The sequence below is a fragment of the Apis florea genome, unplaced genomic scaffold (genome assembly GCF_048593485.1).
Source record: "Apis florea isolate Af1SG1 unplaced genomic scaffold, ASM4859348v1 contig_2989_pilon, whole genome shotgun sequence".
NCBI classification, from domain to species: Eukaryota; Metazoa; Arthropoda; class Insecta; order Hymenoptera; family Apidae; genus Apis; species Apis florea.
In genome coordinates, this window is record NW_028256685.1 from 21,520 (window position 1) to 47,093 (window position 25,574).

At 36.5% G+C, this 25,574-nt stretch overlaps 4 protein-coding genes across 10 annotated transcripts; 2 read left to right on the forward strand and 2 right to left on the reverse strand.

Moving 5' to 3' along the window:
* Nucleotides 1-338: 338 nt before the first annotated feature.
* brun (trafficking protein particle complex subunit brun) lies at nt 339-5,198 on the forward strand. The gene is made up of 12 exons (XM_003695082.4): nt 339-1,684; nt 1,763-2,036; nt 2,110-2,308; nt 2,384-2,595; nt 2,655-2,853; nt 2,915-3,329; nt 3,398-3,618; nt 3,713-4,070; nt 4,145-4,301; nt 4,377-4,554; nt 4,638-4,861; nt 4,939-5,198. The coding sequence occupies exons 1-12, from the start codon at nt 747-749 to the stop codon at nt 5,128-5,130; spliced, it is 3,567 nt and encodes a 1,188-aa protein (XP_003695130.2). The 5' UTR covers nt 339-746; the 3' UTR covers nt 5,131-5,198.
* Nucleotides 5,199-5,411: 213 nt separating this feature from the next.
* Nucleotides 5,412-7,474, reverse strand: Pif1 (Pif1 DNA helicase). Its single transcript, XM_031917454.2, has one exon. It carries the CDS (start codon nt 7,291-7,293, stop codon nt 5,455-5,457), a length of 1,839 nt encoding a protein of 612 aa, XP_031773314.2. The 5' UTR covers nt 7,294-7,474; the 3' UTR covers nt 5,412-5,454.
* A 1,514-nt stretch (nt 7,475-8,988) lies between these two features.
* On the reverse strand, nt 8,989-24,715 carry LOC100870550 (uncharacterized). Of its 7 annotated transcripts, none has more exons than XM_086907867.1 (9): nt 23,189-23,565; nt 22,943-23,097; nt 17,513-17,673; nt 15,367-15,524; nt 13,102-13,258; nt 12,740-13,036; nt 12,353-12,663; nt 11,858-12,183; nt 8,989-11,792 (listed from the first exon to the last, which is right to left on the reverse strand). In XM_086907867.1, exons 2-9 carry the CDS (start codon nt 23,008-23,010, stop codon nt 11,027-11,029), a joined length of 2,244 nt encoding a protein of 747 aa, XP_086763993.1. In that variant the 5' UTR covers nt 23,011-23,097; nt 23,189-23,565; the 3' UTR covers nt 8,989-11,026. The 7 variants fall into 7 exon arrangements, with proteins under 7 accessions (XP_086763993.1, XP_086763992.1, XP_086763996.1 ...); XM_086907866.1 differs by having other exon boundaries at nt 11,858-12,207; XM_086907870.1 differs by lacking the exons at nt 22,943-23,097; nt 23,189-23,565 and adding an exon at nt 24,655-24,715 and having other exon boundaries at nt 11,858-12,207.
* LOC100865798 (uncharacterized) lies at nt 23,625-25,436 on the forward strand. The gene is made up of 7 exons (XM_086907876.1): nt 23,625-23,881; nt 23,964-24,089; nt 24,159-24,263; nt 24,356-24,614; nt 24,697-24,876; nt 24,966-25,114; nt 25,201-25,436. Exons 1-7 carry the CDS (start codon nt 23,625-23,627, stop codon nt 25,358-25,360), a joined length of 1,236 nt encoding a protein of 411 aa, XP_086764002.1. The 3' UTR covers nt 25,361-25,436.
* Nucleotides 25,437-25,574: the final 138 nt, after the last annotated feature.

Here is a 25,574-nt window from a genome sequence, read left to right on the forward strand (position 1 = left end):
TCTTTATTCTTATCTGTTATATGCTTCTATCTATTACATTCTTATTTATTAAAATTTATATTTTTTATCTTTTATATTCAAAAAATAATTATGATTTGCTGTTCAATTTTACACAAACTTCGAAAATATAAAGATAATATTAATAACATTATAATAAATATATTTTTTTCCACTTAAAGAAAGTTTATATTTTCTACAAATTACAATTTTTCTTGCAATTGTCAGAAATTTCAATAATAATATTTATAATTTCCATATATTAAAATTAGATTATATCAAAATAATTTTCTTTTTTAAAATCATATGCTCCATATTTATAAAAAAAAACTTAATAAAATTTATATTAAAGCTTTAATAAAATAAAATATTACATTATTACATTGATAAACAATATGGATTTTATTTGTTTCGAAAACTTTCATTCATTATAGCAAACATATTTCAAAAAAGATTAACAAGTTCATCCTCTTCCAATAGTTACTAATACGAATACGAGTGTTACTTGATAAACTTCTTGTAACGCACGCGCATTTAATCTGTTTGTTGAACATGGCAGTTGTTTTATTAATCATTTCTGCTAATATTAGCACAACAATTATCAAAATGAAATGAAATATTAAGTAATATTTGTAAAATGAATACAAAATTCGATTATTGGGTTAAAGAATTGTTATATATCTGTTATTATCTATTATTATGTGAACCTATAAGTACCATAAAATACTACTAGGTAGTGAGTGATATAAATGCGCTCGGCTATTAGCGTTATTTTGTCGAGTCCAGTACCCGACAACAAGATGTCTCATCCCGATTACGAGCAAACTGCACATGATCATGCAGCATTGCTTTTACTTTTGAGACCTATTGGTATACAAATCAAACAAAAGACTATTACCAGGTTATGTGAACGAATAATTAAGACAGGCAGTAGATTTTCTGTGGCTGATTCTACTGGTGGAACACGTGAAATTCTTGCTAGATTTGTTAGGGAACATCCTGTTGAAAATAACGATTGGGGAGATTTCCAAACTCACAGAAGATTATTAGGATTAATTACTTTTGGCAAATATGACAATCAAGCAGAATTAAATGAGTTATGTAGAGTTCATGAAACTTTAAAAGTGAAATACAGTGCAACATTATATGATTCACGTGCTATTCTTTTTGGACCATTAGAATCAAATAATGTACACGAACCACCAATATCATTTAGTACACCTTCAAATTTTAAAACTAGAGCAGTATTTTATACAGATGAGACATGTCCTGATCTTGAAGTTCATGTAATGGAATGTCTAAATTCTTTATTTTGGATTTTAGAATCTAAAAGATTAGAAAGATCTAGAGAAAAAATAGACAGAGTCTCTCTCTTGTTGGCACCATTTGAAAAAAAAGATTTCATAGGATTAGATCTGGAATCTAGAAATAATAGAAAAAGATGTGTAGGCCGTATGACAAAACATTTAGGTGATTTATGTCTTCAAGCTGGTCTACCAGCAGATGCCTTGAGTAATTATAATTCTGCAGCTAGTGTATTACAAGCTGTAAATGATTGGTTATGGCTAGGAGCAGCATTTGAAGGTTTATGTGCTGCATCTGCTTTAGTGCTATATCCAAATATGTGTAGAAGTCTTCCATTACAAAGAAATTCTTCCCTTCAAGAAGGTAGTCCAGGTAAGCAAAGGTATGTATAAGGTAAAATAATTTAAAATATGAAACTTTGATATCTTACATTATATAGATAATAATTTATTATATTTAGAAGAGGTTCACAAGCTATAGCTACTTTACTATCACCACCAGCTATAGAAATAGTAAAAAGTAATATGCCACATATTTTATTACCTGAAGAAATATCAAAAAAATATCGCGAGGCAATAGTTCATTATAGCAAATATCAATATGCTGGAATAATTGAGACAGAAGCTAGCTTTAAAGCTACAAGAATTTCAATAGAACAAAATTGTACTTTACAAGCTGCTTCTTATTTAAATAATGTCATACTTATAAACTTGCCATTGAGTGAGCAAGAAAAAGTATGTGACATAATCTGGAATATTATTGATTTATTAAGTATCAAAATATAACAATAATTGTGCAATATTGTAGATTGATCGGTTTACCACATTATCAGATTTATACACAAGTTTTGGTTTTATAAGAAAAGCATCCTTTTGCTTAAGATTAGCTGCAACACGACATGTATCTCAAAATAATCCTAATCCAGATTGGCAACAATGTTATAATTTGATGCTACAAGCTACTTCTGGATTTAAATTATCTTTAGACCCAGTTGATATGTCTCCTGGTAATTTCTTTTTATGGATAGATAAATTTTCATTGTACTATTGTGAAAATGTTAAATAAAAGTTTATTTGTATAGAATGTCATAGAGGTTGGCCTATTATTCAAATTCAAGTGATAAATGAACTTGTTACTGCTGCTAATCGTATGGGTAATCCAGCATTAGCAACAAGACATATGACATTCTTGCTTCAAACAATGTACAATTATTTAACTCCTAACGAACGTAAAGAAACTGCTTTACAACTTCAAAATGTATCTCAACAATGCGAAGGAGCTCCTGTACCTCTTGTAAGTTTCAAGAAAAAATTAAGGCATTTTTAAAATTGTTAATCAAATTGTTCTAATAGGTTTTAGATTCTGGTACAGTTATACCTCCGGCTAATTTAACGAATATTCCGAAAACTAAATCATTTGTTTTAAAAAATATGCAACCGCATCTTCAACCTCAAAAAATCGAAAGAGTGAAAGAAGATCATGGTCCATTTTTATTTACACCAATTAATTTCGGATCATTAGAGAGAAAAAATATATCTAAAAGTAAAGTTGGTATGTACATACATTGGTTAGACGTTATAAAATTATATTTACTGTAAAATAATGATTACAGATTATTTATGGGTGGAAGGTGACATTTGCGAAGTATCAATGCAACTTATTAATCCTTTACCATTTGAACTTCATGTGTCTAATATGAGACTCCTTACAAACGGCGTAGTATTTGAATCAATTCCTGAAAGTATTACACTTCCTGCTGAATCAGGACCAATTGCGGTAACGTTAGCTGGCAACCCTAAAGAAATCGGAGATTTAGAAATTCTTGGTTTTAGTACGCATACATTGGGAGTGAAATCAAATTGTAGATTAAGATATATGGAAGAAATGAGCCATTCTCAATATACAGTCGAAGTAGTTCCAGCTTTACCGAGAATAGAAGTGGCTACAAGTTTACCTCAAACTGCAAGCTTTTGTTCTGGAGACAATATAGTAACTAGTGCAAGTATATCATTATATGGCGGAGAAAGGTATATTCTATTAAATAAGTAAAACATCGGTTACATAATTTTTTCTATAGAACTTAATAATGTTACAGCGCCGAATGTACTATAACAATTAAAAATAATGGTCAACTTCCTATCGAAACAATCGAATTATCAGTGCAATCAACATTAGACACGATAACTGAAAGTAAAATATTTAAATGGAATGATGAAAATTTAATGGCACAATTACCATTAAAACCTGGCTGTAATGCTAGTTTTATTTTATATTTATACGCAGCTACCGATTTTATAGCACCTACATCTCGAAACGGTAATATTGAACAAAAACTATTTCTATTCTTATTATTATTTTTTTTTTATAACAATTATAGTTTAATTGCTATATTTTTTAAATATATTTTCAGATACTAGTAGCAGTACATATGTTAGTCAACCCAGCAGTTTAATGTCTCATTCAGGACATAGTTCATTACCATCTAGATTAAGTTCTCCATCGCATACAAAGAGACAATCCGAATTAACTTCCTCATTCAGGTCAGGATTAAGTTCTCATTCGGGACATTCTTCCTTAGCGAGTTCGCGTTTGTCTAAACTTGCAGTTCCATTGCATACTTCAAATATTATTGAAGGTCAATTAAAAATAAAATATTCGGGTGGTGCAGGTTTAACGGCAGGTTATTGTCGTATTTCTTCAGTTTTTATCACAGTTGAGATGTTACCTAGTGTGCAAATTACAAATTGGGATGTACTTCCAGCAGAAACGTAAGTAGATAATATATTATTAAATTACGAATGTACATATAAAATATCATAATATATAACATATATATTTTCAGACCATCACAATTTTATCTTGTATTAGATTTAACAAATATGACTAATCATGAAATGGAATTGTATTACACGGAAACTAAATGTATATACATGGAGGGAAAAGAACCTTGCAGAATCCCTGTCCCAGTTGATCGATGCCCATTGAATAAATTATCTATGGTAATTAAAAATTTTATGTAATTCTTTTTATAATATAATAAAAGAAATATTTTTTTTTCTTTATTTTATTAATAGTTAAATGGAAATGGTGATATCGGAGAACTTCAAAAAGTTTGTTCCGAACATATTGCATCATTGGTTGATTTACGCTGGCAATTATTGGGCACAGAATCGACCGGAAAAGCGACTCTTTCTGGCATTACTCTCACCCAAGATATGTTAGATCTCGTTAGAATGAGCCCTCTACAATGGGGTATGTTTTACTAATCACGTGTTAGTCTTTCATTTAATAATTTAATTGTTAATAAATTAATAATTTCGTGTTTCGTTTTTCAGAGATTAAAATAAATGATACAATCGTAAAGGCACAAGATGAACTTACATGTAGTTTAGGTGAATGCGTTAGTGTCGGAATAGGAATATGTAATGCTTTAGAACATCCATTGAGTGATCTTATGTTATCTATCAATTTTTATCAAGATCATCATAATGGCGTGAATAATTATCAACTAGAAACAAGATTATCCATTGCTGGTGCAAATAAAATTATGCTTCCAGCAGTGAGTTACTTTATTGATAAAAAAAAAAATTTTAATAATACTCTATATTGCTCTAATAACTTTGTTCGTTTTTCTAGCTACAGGAATATGGAAGAATTTATCACGAATGTCGTGTAGTATTTTTTACAGCTGGTCAGTATAAAATAGATATTCAATGTAGCAGTAAAGAATCAGCTCCAAATACACCGATCCTTTGTTCAGAATTAATAAATGCTGGACACACTTGGCGTTATATACCATCAATAGAAATCACAGTTGATGATTATTAATACATATATATGAAATTATTAAATGCGTGATTTTGTAATATTTAATGAAAAGAAAAGAAAAAATAAAATATATTTATGCTTTGTTATGATGCAATTATATATAAAATTTAGAAACTTTTACTTTTTTTAATAAATTGTAAAAAAAAAAATTGTGTTTTCAATTCTTTCAATATCTCCTCAACATAATTAAAATAATGTAATTAGTTGATTTCAATTAGTTTAAAAAAAAAATAATAAAAAAATAAAAATTAAAAAGTGAAATCAAATTATGAATAAAAATATAAATGAGTAAAATAATATTTTATTTATACATAATTATTTCATTTAAATTTTTTGCTTCTTTCCTACAGGAATTATTTCCATTTCTTGTAAATTTCTTCTAAACTTTTTATAAAACATAAGTACATCAGAATGAGCCCATACTTGTTGATTATTAAATTCTAAAACCCTTAAAGATTGCAAACTTTGTGCTCTTGAAAGAGCTACATATGACTGACCAGCATCAAATACTCTTGCAAGACACATTTCAACACAGTCTAGAGTTAAACCTTGACTTTTATGAATGGAAAAAGCCCATGCTAACTTTAATGGAATTTGTTTTCTATGAACAATAGTTCCTATATTTGTTCTTAAATTCCATTTTTCGAGTTTTGCATGATATTGAATACCTGATTTAAATTGCACTATTGGAACATTATCTGCAAACTTAATAACCACCCCTCTTGCTCCATTCACTAGTCCATTAGAAACATTTATATTTTTTAACAACATTACTTGAGCACCTATTTTTAATATCAATTTATCAGGAACAGTCAATTGTTGATTCAATATTTTAGTCATTGATTGATCGGAATCTTGTGCTATATAAGTTTTAGATTCACCTTTTAACTCATTTAATTGAAATTCATTAATTTCTTCAACTTCATTTACATGAGAACAAAGTCTTGTTGCTAAAATACCATTATTCTCTATTTTTTGTTTAGCTGTTGCCTTAAGGGTTTTTGCAATATCATCTGTCACCCTACCTATTCTAATATTATTTAAAATTTTGATAAACTCAGGATCTTTCTGTCTATAAACAGTTTGTAATTCATAATTGAAATGTATACATTTTGTCCATGCATTACTTTGAAAACAAAATTTTGCTTTCTTATCTTTCTTAGAAACTGGTGGTAATTGAAAAAAATCTCCACATAATATCAATTGTATTCCACCAAAAGGTCTTTCATTTTTACGAATATGTCTAGCAACAGCTTCAATCTTATCAAAATAATCCCCATCTACCATAGAAATTTCATCTATGATTAAATGTTTCGTTTTTCTCCATAAAGCAGCAGAGGAACTACGAGAAGCCATTTCAAAACATCTTTCCGAATTTGCGGTTCCCAATCCAATTCCAGCGAATTGATGTAAAGTTATTCCGCCTATATGACATGCCGCTACTCCGGTACTTGCTGTAGCAATCGTGACGTCAGGAGGAAGAGCCGCTATTATTTTTCTCAATAAGAAAGATTTTCCAGTACCTGCACTGCCAGTAAAAAATATATTTTTACCACGAAGTACTGCATCCAAAATTCTATTTTGTTCTTCCGTAATTTGTCCTATCGTTGGATTTTCGTAAAGTTTCTTCGCAGTATATGGTTTCAATGTGCTTTCATTTTCATCAATCCGTTTTCTCTTTTTAATAGCGCTAGGGGATGGTGTCGTAATTGTTGCACGTGATACAACAAGAGCCTTCTCTTTAGCTCTATTCGTTTCGGTACTTGTAGCGGGACTAATTTCTTGATAACCAACAAATTTTTCCTTTAATGAATTTTTCACTTTATCTTCTTGATCCGAGATCTTGATATATATCATTTTCAAAAAATTGATTAATTGAGTTGTCGGTGCATTCGATAAAAATAGTGTACAATTTTCTTTTTTAAATTTAATAGAAGCTTTTCCTTCCGTCATAAATTTATTAAAAACTGATATAGATATTAGCGATAATTTCGTGGTTGTGTTTGCTTTTTCTGCGCGTATTTCGATATAAATTTCACGAAAATTGTTTCGAATTAAGCGTAAAGTAGCTGATCGATGATTTGTTTTCTTTACAATCGAACCTTGTGAATTAGTCCATTCGATTACAACGGAACACGTCACTGAACAATTGTCTTGATCCATATTTGTTTATAAAAATATTACATATAATTAATTGAATACGTATTAGATAATAGATCTAAAAAATTTTTGCATGCATTAAACAAGAAAATTATAAAATTTTCATAAAAAGATACACTGCACCAACTATTCACATTCACTTGACGCCATAATTAATTGATTTGGCGCGATGTTTACTTACGCGCCAAATACTAGGGACATTTTTTGTTTCAAAATGATGAAATATAATATATATATATATATATATATATATATATATATATATATATATATATATATATATATATATATATATATATATTTCATTGGTCTTTTTATGTAAACTAGAAACATATGAATATTAAATTGTTGTATTTCATTTTATCAAATTATATGAATACCACAATCTAATTATGGTATTTATCATTAATAAATAATTACATGCACATAAATGCAAATAAATAGTTGGTTACATTTGTTGGTGAAAATAAAATATTGTAACTTAACGATTTAAACAAATCTAGTTACATATTTGTTTTTTACATTAACTTAGATTTTAAAGATATTAATACAATTTTCTATGGATTGGACAGATTTTAGTAACTTACATATTATTTTTATCATTAGCATATTCATTTAAAATGATTATTAATTTTCCTATAACTATTCATTTAAATGGAGACATATAAATAGATATACATACAATATACATATATTGTCTGACATTTAACATAGAAAAATCAGAGAGTGTGGGTCATTTGCTTTACGTAAGGCTTACTCGTTGAAAAAATACTGCATTCTGTGATATGAGATTCCACTGGAACAACACGCGATTTATTATTTTTTTTTTTTTTTTTTTTATTCACATTATATTATAATACCGCCTTTTCGTGTATTTTATTTCCATTCGCCTCATTTATACAACATATAGTTATGGATAATGTTAAAGAGAAGCATAAGCCAGAAGATAATATGGTAAATATTTTCCGAAAAATTATTCGTGTCCAGAAAAATATGAGATGCATATATTTGCATGAAGTACAGGCACTCAAATCAGCTACACTGTTACTTTTTTTTTTTTTTTTGTTCATTTTGTGAACTGATCCACATCTTCGAGCTTATACTCCGAATCTTGTTTATGAGGCAAGACATTCTAAAGAGAAATAGGTACATATTTGGCAACGGATATATTTAACGATACGATCATAATTGACTATCAGATTGCATTATTCATGTATAAGACTTAAAATAATATTTACGCGGAAATGTTAATTATTTTAAATATATGCTTTTGTTTGGCCTTTACTTTCATTTTAAATTATAAAATTTATTTTCTCGTTAAATTAGATCGTACGTCGTACGAAATTGATTAAACTTATAGAACTATAAAATTACGAGATAATCGAAAATTTAAAGGCGGTATAAATGCACGATTTCGTACGATTAATTAACTAATTAATAAGTTGTTAATTTCTTGTCAAAATGAGCAATTATGTGATATATAATGCAAAAAAATATCATGGATAATACTGTACATATTGAAAATGAAAAAATATTAGGCTAAAAAATTTTAGGAGAGAAATAACATTACGAAACATTTATCTTAACGTTTGTACAATGATTGTGAAATGTAAAATTTACTAGTGCTACGAATGGAAAACATTGATTTTTTTTTTTTTCGGGTGCTTGCGGCCTCTAGCTGAATATTACCAAAAATAATTTTGTTAAACAGAGTTGTGTTTTAATTTCAACAAAGAATACTTATATACATTTATATAATATGTACATATTGCACATGCCCTTACTAAATCCTAAACACAGCTTTATTATTATAAAATATTCTACAGAAGAAATTAACATTTGGACAGATAAATTTTTCCATTCTTATTTCGTTTCGTATGAAATGAATATAAAATTATTATGAATACAAAATGTTTTAATATTCAGCCTATGAGGTTCCACGTTGACCTTTGCTACTATATGGATGGATTACATGTATTGGGCCTTTGTGGGCATAAAAACTCTACATGAACAAGAGAACCTTCCATCGTATTTTACCATTTTCTTCGCTTATGATATATCTATCATATCTATGATACTATGCTAGCATCATAAATACAGTCATAGTTAGGGACTTTTGACTTCATTGATTCTTTTGTTTTATACATATTCCCTATAATATTTTAGAACACAATTTTTTTCACTTTTATACGATTGTACGTTTCGCGCGTTAGAAATACCTTTTTTCGTGATGAAGTTAAAACAAAAATCAATCGTATTAATTTTCATTAATTATTTCTAGATTTTTTTTTTAGTCCAGTCCGCGGATTCGAGAAAATTCCACTTAAAATTTATCTATCTTCTTATAAAAATCTAATTTTTAATTGAAACGTACTTTAATTATTCACATTGGGCACAATCACACATTGATTTCCATTAATATTCAGAATGTTTTAAACGTCAAACGTTACACGTCGAGCTTATACATTTTAATTCTATTTTATTCTCTATGCATATCATGTTCACAGTCGATGGCAGTTAAGCGCAGATCAGGCGAGTCTTTTGATGTTATCTCTCAATTTTCGAATCAAAAAATTTAAATAATCTATCACTCGTATTATTATTCACTATAATATGAAAAATTGTATCATTATAATAAACGTGGATCTAAAGTTTCGATCTTAATCATAATTCTTATAAGATACTACCATGTATATCATTTACTTAAGATTGAAAGGACGCAGTCGTAGACAAAGGATTGCACATTTCACTCGTTTGACTTTGCGCTTTGGTATTAACATTTACTCTGTAAACTAAATAATAGAACAATCATTATTAAAGAATCGATTCGATATTTCGCAGTTTCATTCACTGATCTAAAAATATATATGATTTATGTTGATTACTATTACAATTATTTTAAAATGCAAATGGCAAAATAAACGAAGAAATAGAGAATATCAATGAATTAAATTTGAATTCAGAAATACATACTATTATTATCTGTATACAGATAAACAAATCAACAATCGTGTGCATGTTATATCATTTATAGAGAATATCATTAATATTGGTACTTATTTAACAATATAGTATTCAAATATATTTATTCAAAAGAAAAGAGGTAGAATATCATAAATATCATTTTTAAAATTATTTTATATAACATGATATTTTTAAATGTTCAATATAATTTAACATAATGATAATCAGACGTAGAAAAAGAAGAAAAATAATTTAAAGAAAATAACTGTGGAATAATAATATATATATATATATATATATATATATATATATTATCCGACTTATTGTAAACTCTAAATAATAAGTAATTACTTACAATTCTAATCACATATTGCACTGTTAATATTAATTATATACTTTCCGACATAATATCGAATATTTAAAACAGTTGAATACTATTTGTAAAAAAATGACTAGAAAAATGGACTTGACAGAGTTTTGAAGTAAAGTGCGTATATATATATAAATATACCTGAACGCGTTGTATTCAACAATAAGTATCATTAATAATAGAAAACTAGAAAAGCCCTCTCTTTCTACGAGCTTAAACACGATTAATTGCAATGATATAACATTCCGAAGTCTTTTTGAAGAGGAAAAAAAAAAAAAAAAAAATCTTTCTTCGATTCGGCTCGGGATCGACGGAAATCTTCGAGAGAAACGTTAGATAAGATATTATAATGAAAAAATACAAGATAAAATGAACGAACGTACTTATCGTTCTTTCTTTTCTTTAAAAGATGTGTGGCGCTAATTGCAATTTCCATAATGAAACGGGCCTCGCGAACACCGTGACCTGGCCCTTCTCCTTCCCTCCAACCAGAAACACGTAAAGCGGCGCTGGCCCGTACGAGGGTGTCTCCGCCTCCTCAATCGCGGCCACCTTTGCCCTCTGCCTTTCGGCTCTCGACGCACTCACCGCTCTCCTCGACGGGGAGCCTAACGGCAAACTTTTAGGCGGCGCCCTCGGCACCCTTTTGATTTCTTGAAGCTCCAACAGTTCCGCGAATGTTTGCGACGCGGATCTCCCTGGCTCGTCCTCTAAAACACTGTCCGGTGGGCTGTTCAACAATTTCGCGTACTTCCCGTCTTGAGCTTGCTGCTGCTGCTGCTGTTGTTGCTGTTGCTGTTGCTGCTGATGATGGTGATGGTAGTGATGATTCTTCGCCTCGTCCAGCCCAAGGTAATTCGGATTGCAGAAGCCGAATTGGCCCTCGCGTATCGTCGACGGCGTGGCCATCGGCCTATATTGTTTCCCCTTTCGACCGGTCGGCCAATCGTCGTCGGCCAGAGGATCCCCAGGACTTCTCGCCTCTATGCTCGCGTAATCCGACGTCGATTCCTCGCCCTCCTCCAAGTCGGCGAATCGGACCGACGCCGAGGTAGGAATTTTCGAAGTGGTCGGGGTTTTCGGCGTTTGAAGGGCGGCCTCGTAAAGATGCGAGCTGTAACTCTCGCCCCGCGTCGGTTGGCAAGCCTGGTGCACGGCCGCAAAGTCTCTGCAAATTACCATTTTTCACCTTTTTTCGTTCTTCTTTTCTCACTTACACCAGACATCTCCTACCGTTTTTCCTCTTGCACCTCGATCAGCCTCGAGGTAGGAGGCTCCGTTCGTTCCTCTTCGTTGTCGCTGTTCTCGTCCAGGTCGACGAACACGAGCCTCGCTGCTTCGACGGGCGTGAGAACAGGGGTGGGTAAGGTGAGCGCACGGAAATTCGGCACCGAGATCGGGTCTCTGGTCATCCCGGAACTGTTGCCCGCCTGGCTGTTGCAACTGGCTGTGTCCACGCTTTTCGACTCCGGAGGTTTTTGCCTTCGACGGGCCAACGTGTTCGCGCTCCGCGACTTCACCATCCCCGTGGACGGCTCGCAAACCTCCGAGTCCACTTGCTGAAACGGATAATACGTATTCGCCTGCAGGCAGGCTTGTATTTGTCACATGCGTTTCGTGTGTGCGTGAAGGAAAAAACGGTGGGTGCGCGTGTATCTTTGGAAAGAAAGAAAGAAAGAAAAAGAGACGAGGTTGTTATTTATCTTATTGAAATAACACGTTGTGTACCTCTTGGGGGCTCTCCTCGTTGTCGTCCTGCCCACTTAAAACGGAATAGCTGCACTTGGTCGGGTGGCTCAACCGTGACAGATTGATCTGGGATAATTTGGAAATTTCCTTGAGAAAGCTCGGCCTTGCCGGCGCCTCATTAGGCGATATCCTGTTGTTGCACAGCCTCGTCCTTTGATTCTTCGGTTTCGGCTTCGAGCTATCGATATTGGTCCCTCGGATCAGCAGCTCGGAAACCGCCAACGCGACGCTTTCCGCTCTCGGCTGGGGTTTGGGGCCCGGCACTGACAATTTCTCCCACGTCTCCGTGCCTTTCCACAAATTTCAAATTTCGATTTTCATTTTATAACTGATCAAGTTGGGATACAACTTCGATTCAAACTTTACCGAAATGAAACCTCCACAGCTCGTTCGTGGCCAAACCGCCGCTCTCCCCGCCGAAAATCAGCATACAACTGGGCAGCCTGCAGGCTGCGTGGCCGTGAAGGGGTCCCGGCCCAGGTTTATTCCTCAACAGGCACCAAGAGGCAGTGTTCACGTCCCATCGCCAGCAATCGCTTCTCTCTTGCAGATCTGTCATACCGCCGTAAATGTACATCGCGTCCCCGTGCAACACGGCCGAGTGTTTGTGCCTCGCCGCTGGCCCGCTCTCGCTCGAGGACAGAAGATGCCACGATTCTGTCTCTGATTACATTACGTTCATTATATATCTTTAAAATATTATATAAATAATTTATATTTTTCTTTACCGAAATGAAACGCCCATAATTCAGGGGAGCTGCCACGTAAGTCTTGGTAGCCACCGTAGATGAGCATCTGGCCACGGTGGACCAAAGCGGTGTGACCTCTTCGACCTCTTGGAACCGCGCAACCCCGTTGCGCTCTTACCTTCCTCCACACGTTCGTCTGGAAACGAACGTTTTCGATTAATTTCGCTACTTCTCCAAAAATGTGCACGAAGAAAGATCGTTTATCGCAGCCAGAGTTGTTTTCACGCTTGTATTTTCATCGTAGATGAAAAATCTTTCCTCGTATTTGTAACTTTTAAACTACACTTTGTAAATCAAATAACACGGAGTATAATGATATGATATAACTGTTAATACATCTTCTTCCCTTGTCTCTCATCATTTCAAGATTTGAAAAGTATACCTTTTTTGTGCCTATTGTTCGAGGAAAAAGGAAATTATCTTTCTTCCATAAGCGTTAATTTTGTTCGGACAATCGTCTCCAATTTGACATCACTTTTCACAATCACAAATACACAGATCTCGAGTTGGACGAGTGTTCTAATTTCGTCTCGAATCACAAAAAAAAAAGACGTTCCAACTCATCTTATTTTTCAGATCGCAAAAATTATATTTCCTCTCGAAATTATTCGATGAGGAGAGAGAGAGAGAGAGAGAGAGAGAGAGAGAGAGAGAAGCGTATAAAGCTCTCGCTCGTCGAACGCATCGATCTATTATTAAAACTTCACCTTGAAAAAAAAAAAAAAAAGGAACATTGATGAAAAGATGTAGGATGCGAGTAACGCACGATTTGTTCCAGGGGGAAGGACGTATTAGAAAGGAGGGGGAGGGAAAAAAAAAAAATAGCCGATATCACAAAAGATAGGAGAGAAATAACGGGGATCCGTGAATTATACAATATTTCTGAAATAGGCAATCACCGAGTCTTTTCTATCTCGAGTCGGTCAACGTAGTTTCAACGGGAGGAAAGGAGAATGCGGTCCTGCATGCAAACGAAGAGAGAAAGAAGGTGTATAAGCTATGTATAGCAGGGGTGCTGAAAGTAATTACGTAACTCGAAGTACGTGCCTAAAGTTGATAGGTGTGTACAGCCACTTGCGTCTACCCCGCGAGGAGAGGGTGGAATAAGCTAGCTAAATAATCCGCCATCGACGTTAAAACGCTGCGAAATTAGTTGGAGAAAACGGCGCGAGCAGTTTTTCGAATCGATCTTTTCGAATTAAAAAAAGGGAAGGAGAGAAGAGGAAAGAGGAAGGATCTAGAATACAATTTTTCTTTTTTTTTTTTTCTTTCGCCAGAACGGCAGAGAGAATTTTAACGAGGCACGAAGGGAAGACGAGTGGAAAGAGAGCAAACCGCGAAGCAACCCCTCTGGCTTAACCAATCGGGTTTGCCGGGCGCATTCGTAACGCGGATTTCAATAATACATTACAGGAGGAGACAAGCAGACGGGGAGTGTCCCCGTGTCATGGTTCAATGAGTAAAAATGCACAGGAGCAAGCAAGATAAGTAACCATGGCAACCGAGTGGAGGAGGAAAGTTTAGATTTTTGAAAAATTAAACGAAGACAATTTTTTATATATACGTATAATTATCGCGGGTTCTTCCCTTCTTCCTCTTCCTCCTCCTCTATTTTTTTATTTACTCCGTTGAAAGGAACGCGATAAACTATTAACGCGAAGAAAAGGACCAATACGTGGACTTATTTATCAATTTTTAATGATCAGCAACGCATACAGGTCGAGGGTAGGGAAACCCTTGGGAGGATAGCGCCGTTCAATTTCGGGGGAGGAGAGGTGTGGACACCGGTTGTTGGCAAAAATTGCTCCGCTCAGATTCGGTGAGAAACGTGACGTATATAAGGACCCTAAGATTTTTATCCCCAGCTTTCCCTTTCTTCTACCTTGGACAGATAATTGAAAGGGTTTTTTAATCGAAGGCAAAAACTTAAGGGAATCAATAATCAATTTGAAATCGTCGAGGCAAGATATTGTCAATCGAGGCCAACGTGGTCTGGTTTTCGTTCGATTTACCCCTCGAACGGGTGTGTCGACGAGGGGTGTGAGGCTACCCTCGAGGCTACCCGATTTTCCCGATAAATCGAATCGGTTAAATTCGAAATTTCGACTAAACGAAATTTACAAGACAGATCTGAGAGAGAGCATTATTGTTCGCGCATCTTGCCGGTTTCCTCTTCGATCCATACGACACATGTAAGCTTGTTTGGAAAAGGGTTGGAATCCGCCCGAGGCGATGATACGTTACCTTGACATTGTAGACCCAAAGCGGCGTTTCCGTGCCCGCGGAAAAGCCGAGCTCTCCCCCAAAAATATAAAGGCAATCCTTGTAAGCTACCGCGCTGTGCTCCTGGAGCGCCGGCGGCCTCTCCCCCCCAGGATGCAATTCCTCCCATTTACTGTCGGCTGGGAAAAGAAAATAAAAGAAAGGGTTAACACGCGTCGACTCGTTATCCCAAAACAGGTGTTTTCGCCAGGCAGATTTACGCTTCTCCCCTCCTCGACGAGGGGGATCAAGTCGCGTGGCTAGAAAAAAAAAAAAAAGAAAAAAATACCACCAGTGTTTCCACTTGGACGCACAACGACGCGCAAACCTTTCCTCCAACGCGATTTTAATTTTAATTATCGTTAACTATTCCTCGCGATACGTTAAAAAGAGGAGGAAACCTTATTTTTACGAAAGTGGAGGAAGACCAAGGAGGTGAAGAGTTGTATCAACGTTGCGCAAAATTAAAAGCGGGGGAGAGGCGATCTCTGGAGGATACACCGGGATACTAGGAATCTTTCTCGACTCGGTAAATCACGCTTTCACCCGCCCCGGCAATCTGCCTCCCTCGAATAAATCCTCCTCCAAGCGGTTGGGGCTTCTTAAGAAACGAAGGTGGAGGATGTAAAGAGAGCGGGATTAAGTGTAAGCAGCGCCAAGGACGCAAGTTCGAGAGATAATAATAATAATAATCGAAGAGCGAGAGATTCTTTTTCGTCGAAGCACGATCTTCTTGCACAAGAAAAGGAATCGAAAGAAACCTGAATTCGTTTAACGAAGGGTGAGTTAAAACTTGCATCGGATTTAACAAGAAGACGCTCTTCTTTCTTTACCCTTCGCGAAAAGTTTTGCGAAAAGGGACGCTCCCCTAATCTACTCGGGGAAAAAAAATAAACGAAATCAACGGCGCGCGAAGTTATATATATATATATATACATATCGCGAAGGAGTGAAGGAAGGAGATTTTTTTTTTTTTTTCACCGCTTACAATATCGCAGTCCCCGTGGAACGTGCTCGAGAACAAAGAGAGTGAAATTTACATAAGAGTCATAATGTGTTGGGTGAAGTGGCTGCAGTGGTCTGGCACTAAAGATGCCCGATATTGATTACGAGCAAACGTGTCGTATCTAGCCAGAGCCACGAAGAAGAAGAAGAAGAAGAAGCAATGCACTTCTTTTGTCCCGTTGAAAAATGCTGTTCACAGGAACAGGGAACTTGTTATCGAAGAAAAAGATCGGGAAGAAACGGACTAGATTAGAGCGATTGTTAATCTTCGATCTGTTGTTCTCAGAAATCGCGGACCGACGATTCAAGTGATAACTCTCTTCGAAAACTCGCAGCAGAGGGCGAGGAGAACACGCAGCTCTTGCGGTCGGGATAATACTTTTGCCGGGGCCGAGTGCATCGACGTCGCTTTTAAAACACGCCAAGGGCTGTTCTCGGATAGTATTTTGCCCCCAGGAGACAAACCAACCCCTTCTGATACCGCTTTAATATTCACCCGAACTCGTACTCGAACAATCCCCGCTGATGAATAGGGCGAATCGCGCCGTTCGAACGCACGATCAAACAACATTCGCAACTTCTCTTATTATTGAACGAACTCGCTTCACATTTTCCAAAATTTCCACCGAATTTAAAAACCTTTCGCCGAAGAATTATCCGATTTATCGATCGATCGAAAGCTTGGCCAGGAGCTTCGTTGAACTGGAATGTAATTATAATAATTCTCTCGAAACATCGGGCAATTAATTCGTAATATCCTCCAATGGATATAATTGTGGAGTATCGCGGATTTACTTGATACGGACGTATGGGCTTTAATAATGGCGTGTTATTGATCAGGCTGAACCCCGTTTAAATTCCGTCGCGCACCCTCTCGTTCACCGAGCGAGATGGGGTAGGGTGGCGTTGGTCAGAGATGTTGTTTCCGTGTGTTCACGGTGCTCAGACATCGCGTATTAATACCCCCTCCTCTCTGTGCAATTACCAAGAGGACTTTTATTTTCTTTATTCTCACGAGTCTAGCTTGCCTTTCGAGCACAGGCAAAACGTTTAGCTTCGAAAGAGCAGAGAGAGAGAGAGAGAGAGAGAGAGAAATTAAAAGCGGGCGGTAATTATCACTTACCGAGGCTGTATCGCCAAAGATCTTTGAGGGGAAGATTGCCGTTCCGTCCTCCGAGGAGATATACGTGGCCGGAGAGCAAAGTGGCGCTGTGCTTGCTTCTGGAAGGTGGTGCGGGCCCGTTTTCAGTGCCAGCCGCAGTAACCGAGCTCCACATTTTCTCCCTGCGGACGATCTCCAATTAGTTTTCGAAGTAGATTTAAAAAATTGGGACGAATTTTTATCAATTGCTAAGAAACGAGGTGCAAGTATTATTTTTCGTAAACAGATCTAATGATGTATGAAACTGTACGACAGGATCGAGTTTTTTTCGATCCGTTTAATCCGACGTGATGATCCACCCATATTGGCCTTAAACGTATCAACAGCTGCCCACGTAGACGTACTTGAAATTCAATTACCGAAGCTAGGAAATCGAGTTTCTGGTAAACGAATGCACCCTCACGCGCCCCAAACACGCGTACGCAAATAGGTCTGGGAAGCAATATGCTCGCCGGTAGACGCTCCTCGCCGATACTACAAATGGGATTCCCCCGTGGTATACACCATATAGGTTGTGCAGCAAGGAAACGGGAGGGAAATCTCGAGCGAGGGAAAGCGAAACTTTGCTTGTGTCCGAACGAATATTATAAAAATTTATTATTTTCGTCGAATTCAATCGTCGACATCTCTAAATCTCGTTAAGGGATTAACGGTGGGCGGTTTCATTCAAATGTACGGAAATGTAGATGTGTTGAGAACGGGAGAAGGTCTTCATAATATTCCCTCCTTGTGTTTTCGCACTTTGTCAAATCGATATGAAACGCCGTCTGACCCGGAAATTTGCGAGACACGGCTCGTTTCTTCTCGTTTGCTTTCAATATGCTTTCCGTCGTCTCTCTTGCGCGTTACATCACGTTTCCACGCCCTGCCTACACGAGGATTATTACGCGCGCTTACTTTTCCACCGAGACATATTTTTCCATCGATCCATTTTCGAAAAAGAAAAGTTTTCCTCGAGGATCGAACAACTATGGAGAAAACAATTTTCATCGAACTTACTCCTCGAAAGGAGTTTCGATAAATTTTATTAAAAATAAATTTTCTCCCTTGTTCGATATCTCATCTTCGAGCGTTTCTCTTTCTTCGAACGCCCCTCGACGAGGCGCGTTATCGACCCGTGGCGGGAATTTTATTTTTCCCAGCTTCGAGATTCGGCCAGATTTTGATTCTCCCTCCCCTCCCCGACCACCATTCCGCTTGAAAGCCTTTCTTCTCCCTCCCTCTTTCTGGTTAACTCGAGTCACTCGAGGGGGATGGATGCGTTACCGAAAAGGGAGGGCAGTCAGACAATTTCCTCCATCCGCGTCGACGCTCGCACTTCTCTTGATTTCTGTATCACGCGATGTTCCTTTGCCCGTTTCGTTGCTCGTTCCAGGATCACCCCTTCCTTCCTTCCTCCTCGTAGACGACGTTTCCGCTGCACTGTTCCCGACGAGTCGTCGCGAAAATAACGCGATTTTACATTTTCGATAAATATTTTCAACGACGTACGTTTTTTAAGAAAGGAAAAAGCGGGCTCCCCTCGTTCGTCGTGGAAAAGGCGGGATTAAAGAAACGAGAAGTAGCGTGGTATTTTCACGGCGTATCGCGCGGTATCGATTATTTGGCCCCCGTGGAGAAAAATGCGTTGTATGCATACCTCGTAAATTCTTTCTCCAGTCAGAATGGAGATTCGTGAATATTTTCTCTCTTTTTCTCTTTACTCGCAAGTGCACAGTTTTCAATTATGCAGATGACGGATTCGTCTTTCGCGCGAAGAAGTTTCACTCGCGAGAGAATCAAGAATGACTCTCTCATTACGGTGGATGTGCATGCAAAGAACCACTTTTCACCGCCCAGTTTTTTCTCTCTCTCTCTCTCTCTCTCCTTCATTTTTTCCCTCGTCTCTCTTCGCGTTTTTCTTGTTTTTTTTTTTTTCTCACGTTTCGAGCGAGCATCGAACTCGAAAAGTACGTCCAGCGTACGTCGCTTTTCCCAGAGGAGACGAGGAAAATTTGTCATCATCGTGTCGATCGAATCGTTCGAATTTTTAATCTCGCGAAACGTTCCTTTGAAGAATCCACGTACGGAGGAGGGGAGGCTTGTTTCCTGTCAACATCGCGTTACGATGTAAAACGTCCCCACCTCGTTTGACTCGTATTTTGAACGACACCCACTAGAAACCCTCGAGCGTGTCACTAGTGTCACTTGCGGTAGGAATAACCCCACGCATTTCTGATGCGACTACGTTTGATGGGAATCGGGCAAACAACGCCTGTAAAGTGTCATCACGGGTGACGGGCAATATAACAAGGCGTGAAACGTGTTTCTTGATTCCCGCGACATCTCTCACAATTTCTCATTTCAATAGAAAATGTTCAATTCGGTGTTCGCTCGTGTATTCAAACTGTGCGATGCATGACGCAAAATGAAACCTTAAAAAGAACAAAATCACAGATATAATGTGATCCAAACGTGATAATCCTTGTCCCTTGATGCTCGCTGTATCGGTGTCCCTGAGCATTATACGTCTCAGTTAGGTTTCTATAAATGAAATTAATGCAAACGACAAACAAAGATTCGAAAAGTGTGTTGTCGCTGACGACGCCACTTTTACTTCTAGCCAATGTTATCGAATGTATCGGGTATACAGTTGGGAAGAATATTTAACGTCAGACAAATATTCGGGGGAATAACCTCTCAGGGAAGAATGCCAAGATCGAGAGAGAAAAATTGCATCTTCTACTTTAATTTCTCTTCGAGATACGAACGCGAGCATTTCACGTGGCAAACAATTCCATTCTTAAATCATCCATTTCCTTCGATCTAGACTTAAGAAGACACCTGAGACCACATCTGATTATTAAGCGAACAATTGATTTTTCCGGAAGGTTAAGGACACTGTAAACTCCATCCACCACGTGACTTTTCGACCCAACCGATTCGACGATTTACAATTTATCCAGAAATTTCAAGAAATTCCTTCTCTCTTCGTTCCATCATTCGTTCGCATGCTGTAAACGAAGAAACGCGTGATCGAAATTTTTTGTAAGCTGCAGATAAAGAGGTTAAGTTGGTTTTCGGCTGCTGCTTCGACCCACGATAATTCTCGAAGAATCCCGCCGAAAAATATGAGAAATATACAATCAAGAGCCATTAAGAAGAGAACAATTAATTACAACTAGTTACGTATTAGTGGAAGCGCGGTAACGGTGGAGCGTAACGCAATTTAACAAGCTTACCTCTCTACTCGGTAAACCTTCTATCCGGTTAGGTTTGGCGGATGCAACTTGTGACCCACATGCAACCGATTAAATGCGACTAAGCCTGTCTTTATGGTGGTAAGAACATCTCGGGATGCTTATCGGCGGTTAACCTTGGCGATTTGCCGGAAATACATCGTCTAATTGGTTCGAGATGACGTGGCCCGAGAATCGTTTACACTGCATGCAACTGTGAAATCTCGGCTTCGAACGATCTCTTCGTATATTACTTGATGTTACTATATCACTGATTCAACCTGTTGTTTCCGATGGTGGCAGTGTAACAACGATCGACAGGCCGAGCGTTGATCCTTCCCTGATATTTTTTTTTTTTTTTTTTTCCTTACATAGACGCACCATAGACGAGACTCGTCCTAGGCTCATCCTCAAATTGCCTCACCGCGACATATTGACCATACTATTCATTCACTACACGATACATTTGCAATACGATAAACGTTGATCGTCGGAAAAAGATGTCGGATGAAATATCACTTGTACCGTTCGAAATCATTCAAAAATTGCAGGTTACTTTTATTTTTGCCGCGACATCGAGCCATTGATAAATCATCCTCGGATGTGATAACTGTCCTCCTCATTTACGGTCACTGCAACGACAGAAAACGATGGGGGGCATCGCGTAATGATCGTCGTCCAACTGTATAGGCTCACCGAACAATGTTCGACAATTCTTCTCGATAATTCGACGATTCACCGGGCAAGCTTTCCCACGTTTTCTTGTTGCCATGGATCGAAAAAAAAAAAAGAGAGTAAGATGTGTCACGAGGACGGCACTCTGCGTGCTCGACGTTTCTTCCGTACTGCGTCCGGGTCGAGCACCTACCTCGACGAGTCGTCATCGAGGACTCGACGCAGGCGCCTGAAGGAGAATCACCCCCTGTTACCCGCAAACTCCATCCCCTCTGACTTGGCCAGAGGGGGGTGAACATCCGAGAGTCAAACGTTTTACTGTACCCTACAGTGACAACGATACATCAGCATGACTATCATCGTGGGAACAATCGTACACGATTAACTATATTTCGATCCAAGAGGGACGAATATATTGCTTTTCGCTGTTACGTATCGGTAATGAAGGGACGAATGATAACAGAATTTCATTCATTTCGTTCGGTGTTGAGCTGTGCACGTTGTAACGAACGCTGAAAAGTAGAATTGGATCCGGATTGCATCTCGATTTGCAATAGGTTTAAAACGCAATGTCGATACATGTATGCACGTGGAATATCTGAAACGGCGAGTCGAAGCTCGCCGATTGGTAGTTCCGCGCCGTACACGGACGGACTTGTCTCTGACGATAAGTAAATTTCTATAACGGTATGACGTTGGTCAGGTTGCGCATGCGCCGGCGTCGGTTACCATGGAAACGGGATGCTAGCCACCGCGTGTGAATGCGTATTGATTACTCCACTCTTGCTCCATACCGCGATCTCTTGGTCCTCGTCGTATCTTCTCTCGTGTCACCCCTCTCGCCCATCTCTGCCTCCTCTTTCTTCGTTTTCTTTTCTCTTTTTTACCTCGCCCGCGTAACGAATCATCCCGTTCCATCCACGACCTTTCCCTCCTCTTTTTTTCTTCTTCTCTAAATTAGCTCCATAATGTCTCTGCGCGCTCTTCAATCCCTTTGCACGGAATAGAAAATCTCTTTTCGCTAGCTTCTTTTTTAGTTACGAACGAATAAGATATTTTATATATATATATATATGTATTTCAAACGTTTCGTTCGATTTCAATTTTAAGAAGATGACATTCATAGGAACTACGCTCTTTGTCCGTCCGAATCCTCATTATAAACTGTGAATACTTCCTTTCGTCACAGTTGTAAAATCCTCGTCGTTTCTTTTGTTTCGAACTTGCAAACGATTAGCACGCACAATAGACGGATAAATTTTGTACCAAGAATGTTGTAATGCGTGGTACCACACGCGGTTATTAAGTCGACAGGCACTAAAAATACCCAGGCGGAACAGATTATCCTATTGTGTTTTGTAACATTGATTATATTTATGAAAAAATGAAATATTTTTATTCGAAAAAAGAAACAAAAATATTTATGAGTCTGTTGAAGTTTAAAAATGATGAACAAATATTTATCCAATTCGTAAACGAGAGTTAAAAAGGGACAAACCTATCTATTTGGACGAAATTGACATCTGCTCCGGATCCATTTACAAGAATAAAAATATGATCGAGCATTGTTTATGTATCCATATATGTAATAGATATGTATAATTCTTTTTTACAAATAAAACGCTTTCGAGATTTGATCTGCTGTTGCTCTTTCTGTCAAAATGTGAAATTTCGTTTAAAACTGCGGCAACAAAGCGAAGATAATTAAATTCTTAGCGTGACGGTAAAAATATTGTTGACTTACTGATGACACTTTTATTTTCACCAACGTGCACTTCTGCACATCTTTTGGTCATGCTTCGTGCGTTACAGGGACGCAACTAAGTCCATAAAATTTTCATATCGAAAATAATATTTGTGATATTTAATAACTATTGCTTATAACGCAATAAATATAGAGGCTAAATATAATATGAATAAAATTATTACAAAATAAAAAAAAAACTTATTATATAATATATCGTACATCGAATAACTTTCTGAAATAAAGTAACGACAGGAAGAAAGCTGATACCACTCCTGAAGGGTATAATGCGCGACAATACTCCATGCGTGGCCACTATATAAAAAAGGTGAAACTCATGGAAAGAATCACTTTTCTTCGTGACGTTCATCTTTCTATTAAAATCTTCTCGAAAAACTATTATTATATATTACCTAATTAGAGATTTATTATCACGATGTCGCAATTCATTTGTGCTTTGCTAACGTATAGCGTTATTTGTTGTTCATTAGCGAAAAGTAATGAATTTGTTACAACTTCTGAATTCGTTAAAAAACAATCCGAAAATAAGTTACTAGCGAATATCGTGCGTAATAAAAATTCTTCCAAACTTTCGTACCTGAATAGCGTAGTGTCTGGTAACGAGAAATTTGATCGTTCGGATAAACAATCACGGGCTTCAGATCAACGATTGGAATCCGAATCAAAAGATAAGTCGAGTATTTTAAAAATTTGTTTTGGAAATTATTTTTCATCACGTTTGAATTGCAAGTTGAATTTTGAATTGACGTGCAAGTTCTAGTTGCTGCGGATCCAAATACGGTTCTAATTCATCGATGCGACCCGACTCATACTACAGTAGGATCCCTGTGGAAAACAATCGATATCCAATTAAATTCGACGAACGTTTACCAGTTGATAGGTATTTTTTTTTTTTTTTTTTTAATGCAGTTAATTTACAAAAGCACAATCGAAAGAATATAATATCCAGATACGGCTGGCAAACTCAAGGACCACCAGCAGGAAGCACAAAAAGACCCGAAGGTGGAAGTTATTCTGGAGGTGTATTTTACGAAGGAAGTATAATAGGAGATAGGTAAACTTTAGTTACTTTGATAGTACGTATAATTCCTTCCAATTTTCCTATTAATATTTCAAATGCTTAATGCAATTTTACACGAGTATTAGATTTGGTTCACGGCCGAATTATGGAAGCGAGAGTTCACGAAAACCCAGTGGTTACGATTCCAGCGTATCTGGAGAATATGGTTATGTTAATAACGGAGGATACAGTTTTAGTCGACCAACAAGTTATGGAGGATCAGTTTCTGGTGGTGGTGGTTACGGTATTTCAGGAACTTTTGCTAATGGCGAAGAATTCGGACCTGTGGAGCCAAATCATTCAGGAGGACATGCTCCCTCACATCCGAATATTCAAGCGCAAAAGGTGATGATTAAATTTGTAGCCAATGTCTTAATCTATTTACCATATCTCTTAAGATATTATCGATTGTTATCATTTGCATCAGGCTGTGGCTTTAAAAGCATTGGCAGGTGTTGCTTTAATTGGTGCAGCAGCTGCTTTAGCAACGAATCCCGTTCTTCTTCCGCTTGGAGTTGTATCGGGAAGAAGGAAACGGTCGAATGTCAAAGATAAAGATGCTTATATGAATTATATCTTAGCAAACCTAAAAAGTAACATTACCAAGGTGATTTCAATTCAATTTTTGTTTTATTAATTATTATTTCTAACTACGAATTTCATTTTAATTTTTATGTTAATTTTTGCGTTAAATAGAAGGATGAAAATGGAAGTGAAACATCTTTGACACCACCATGTATTGCTAGATTTATATGTGAAATTCAATGGAATTATTGGTTTAATCATAGGAAAGATATTGATTTTTTCATCGGAAAATTAGCATTGGAACGTCAACTTAACAATTTGTACGTATATATTTGTTCTTTATTGTTATGATGATTTATAAAAAACAATTTAAGAACTTTGTACACACGATTTAATATCGTTACAGATTGTTGAATAATATATCTAAAGAACTTGAAAATGTTCGTATTAAAAAATTATTAAAAACTGCAACTATTATTGGTTCGAATGGAGGTAATTGTAACGTTCTAACGTGTACACTTATAAAAAATAAAAAACCTAAAAATTTATCAATTTTTAAATTTTAGAGTTTATAAAAAAATTGTATTTTGAAAAATTTTAATTAAAATATTTAAAGCAATAAAAAAATTATGAAAAATAAAAGTATAATTATTTTACCGAACAAAAATGGAAACTTTAATGCGCATGATTGAATAAATGAACGATAACAAGACGATTAACCGTAAATATATTTTTGATTACACTTTTCTTCTTATTTTCTCGTGTTCAATCAAACAAACA

Bases quoted from the DNA above. Each gene is read 5' to 3' on its own strand.
- Pif1 (XM_031917454.2), bottom strand. From the start codon at position 7,293: ATGGATCAAGACAATTGTTCAGTGACGTGTTCCGTTGTAATCGAATGG.
- LOC100865798 (XM_086907876.1), top strand. From the start codon at position 23,625: ATGTCGCAATTCATTTGTGCTTTGCTAACGTATAGCGTTATTTGTTGT. The intron at 24,877-24,965 runs GTGATTTCAATT...TGCGTTAAATAG, and splicing joins TAAAAAGTAACATTACCAAG to AAGGATGAAAATGGAAGTGA. The intron at 25,115-25,200 runs GTACGTATATAT...ATATCGTTACAG, and splicing joins GAACGTCAACTTAACAATTT to ATTGTTGAATAATATATCTA.
- brun (XM_003695082.4), top strand. From the start codon at position 747: ATGCGCTCGGCTATTAGCGTTATTTTGTCGAGTCCAGTACCCGACAAC. The intron at 2,309-2,383 runs GTAATTTCTTTT...TTATTTGTATAG, and splicing joins CCCAGTTGATATGTCTCCTG to AATGTCATAGAGGTTGGCCT. The intron at 3,330-3,397 runs GTATATTCTATT...ATAATGTTACAG, and splicing joins TCATTATATGGCGGAGAAAG to CGCCGAATGTACTATAACAA.
- LOC100870550 (XM_086907866.1), bottom strand. From the start codon at position 23,010: ATGCTCGATCATATTTTTATTCTTGTAAATGGATCCGGAGCAGATGTC. The intron at 13,037-13,101 runs GTAAAGAAAAAT...TAATGTAATCAG, and splicing joins ATTATGGGCGTTTCATTTCG to AGACAGAATCGTGGCATCTT. The intron at 11,793-11,857 runs GTAGGAGATGTC...GGTAATTTGCAG, and splicing joins GAGGTGCAAGAGGAAAAACG to AGACTTTGCGGCCGTGCACC.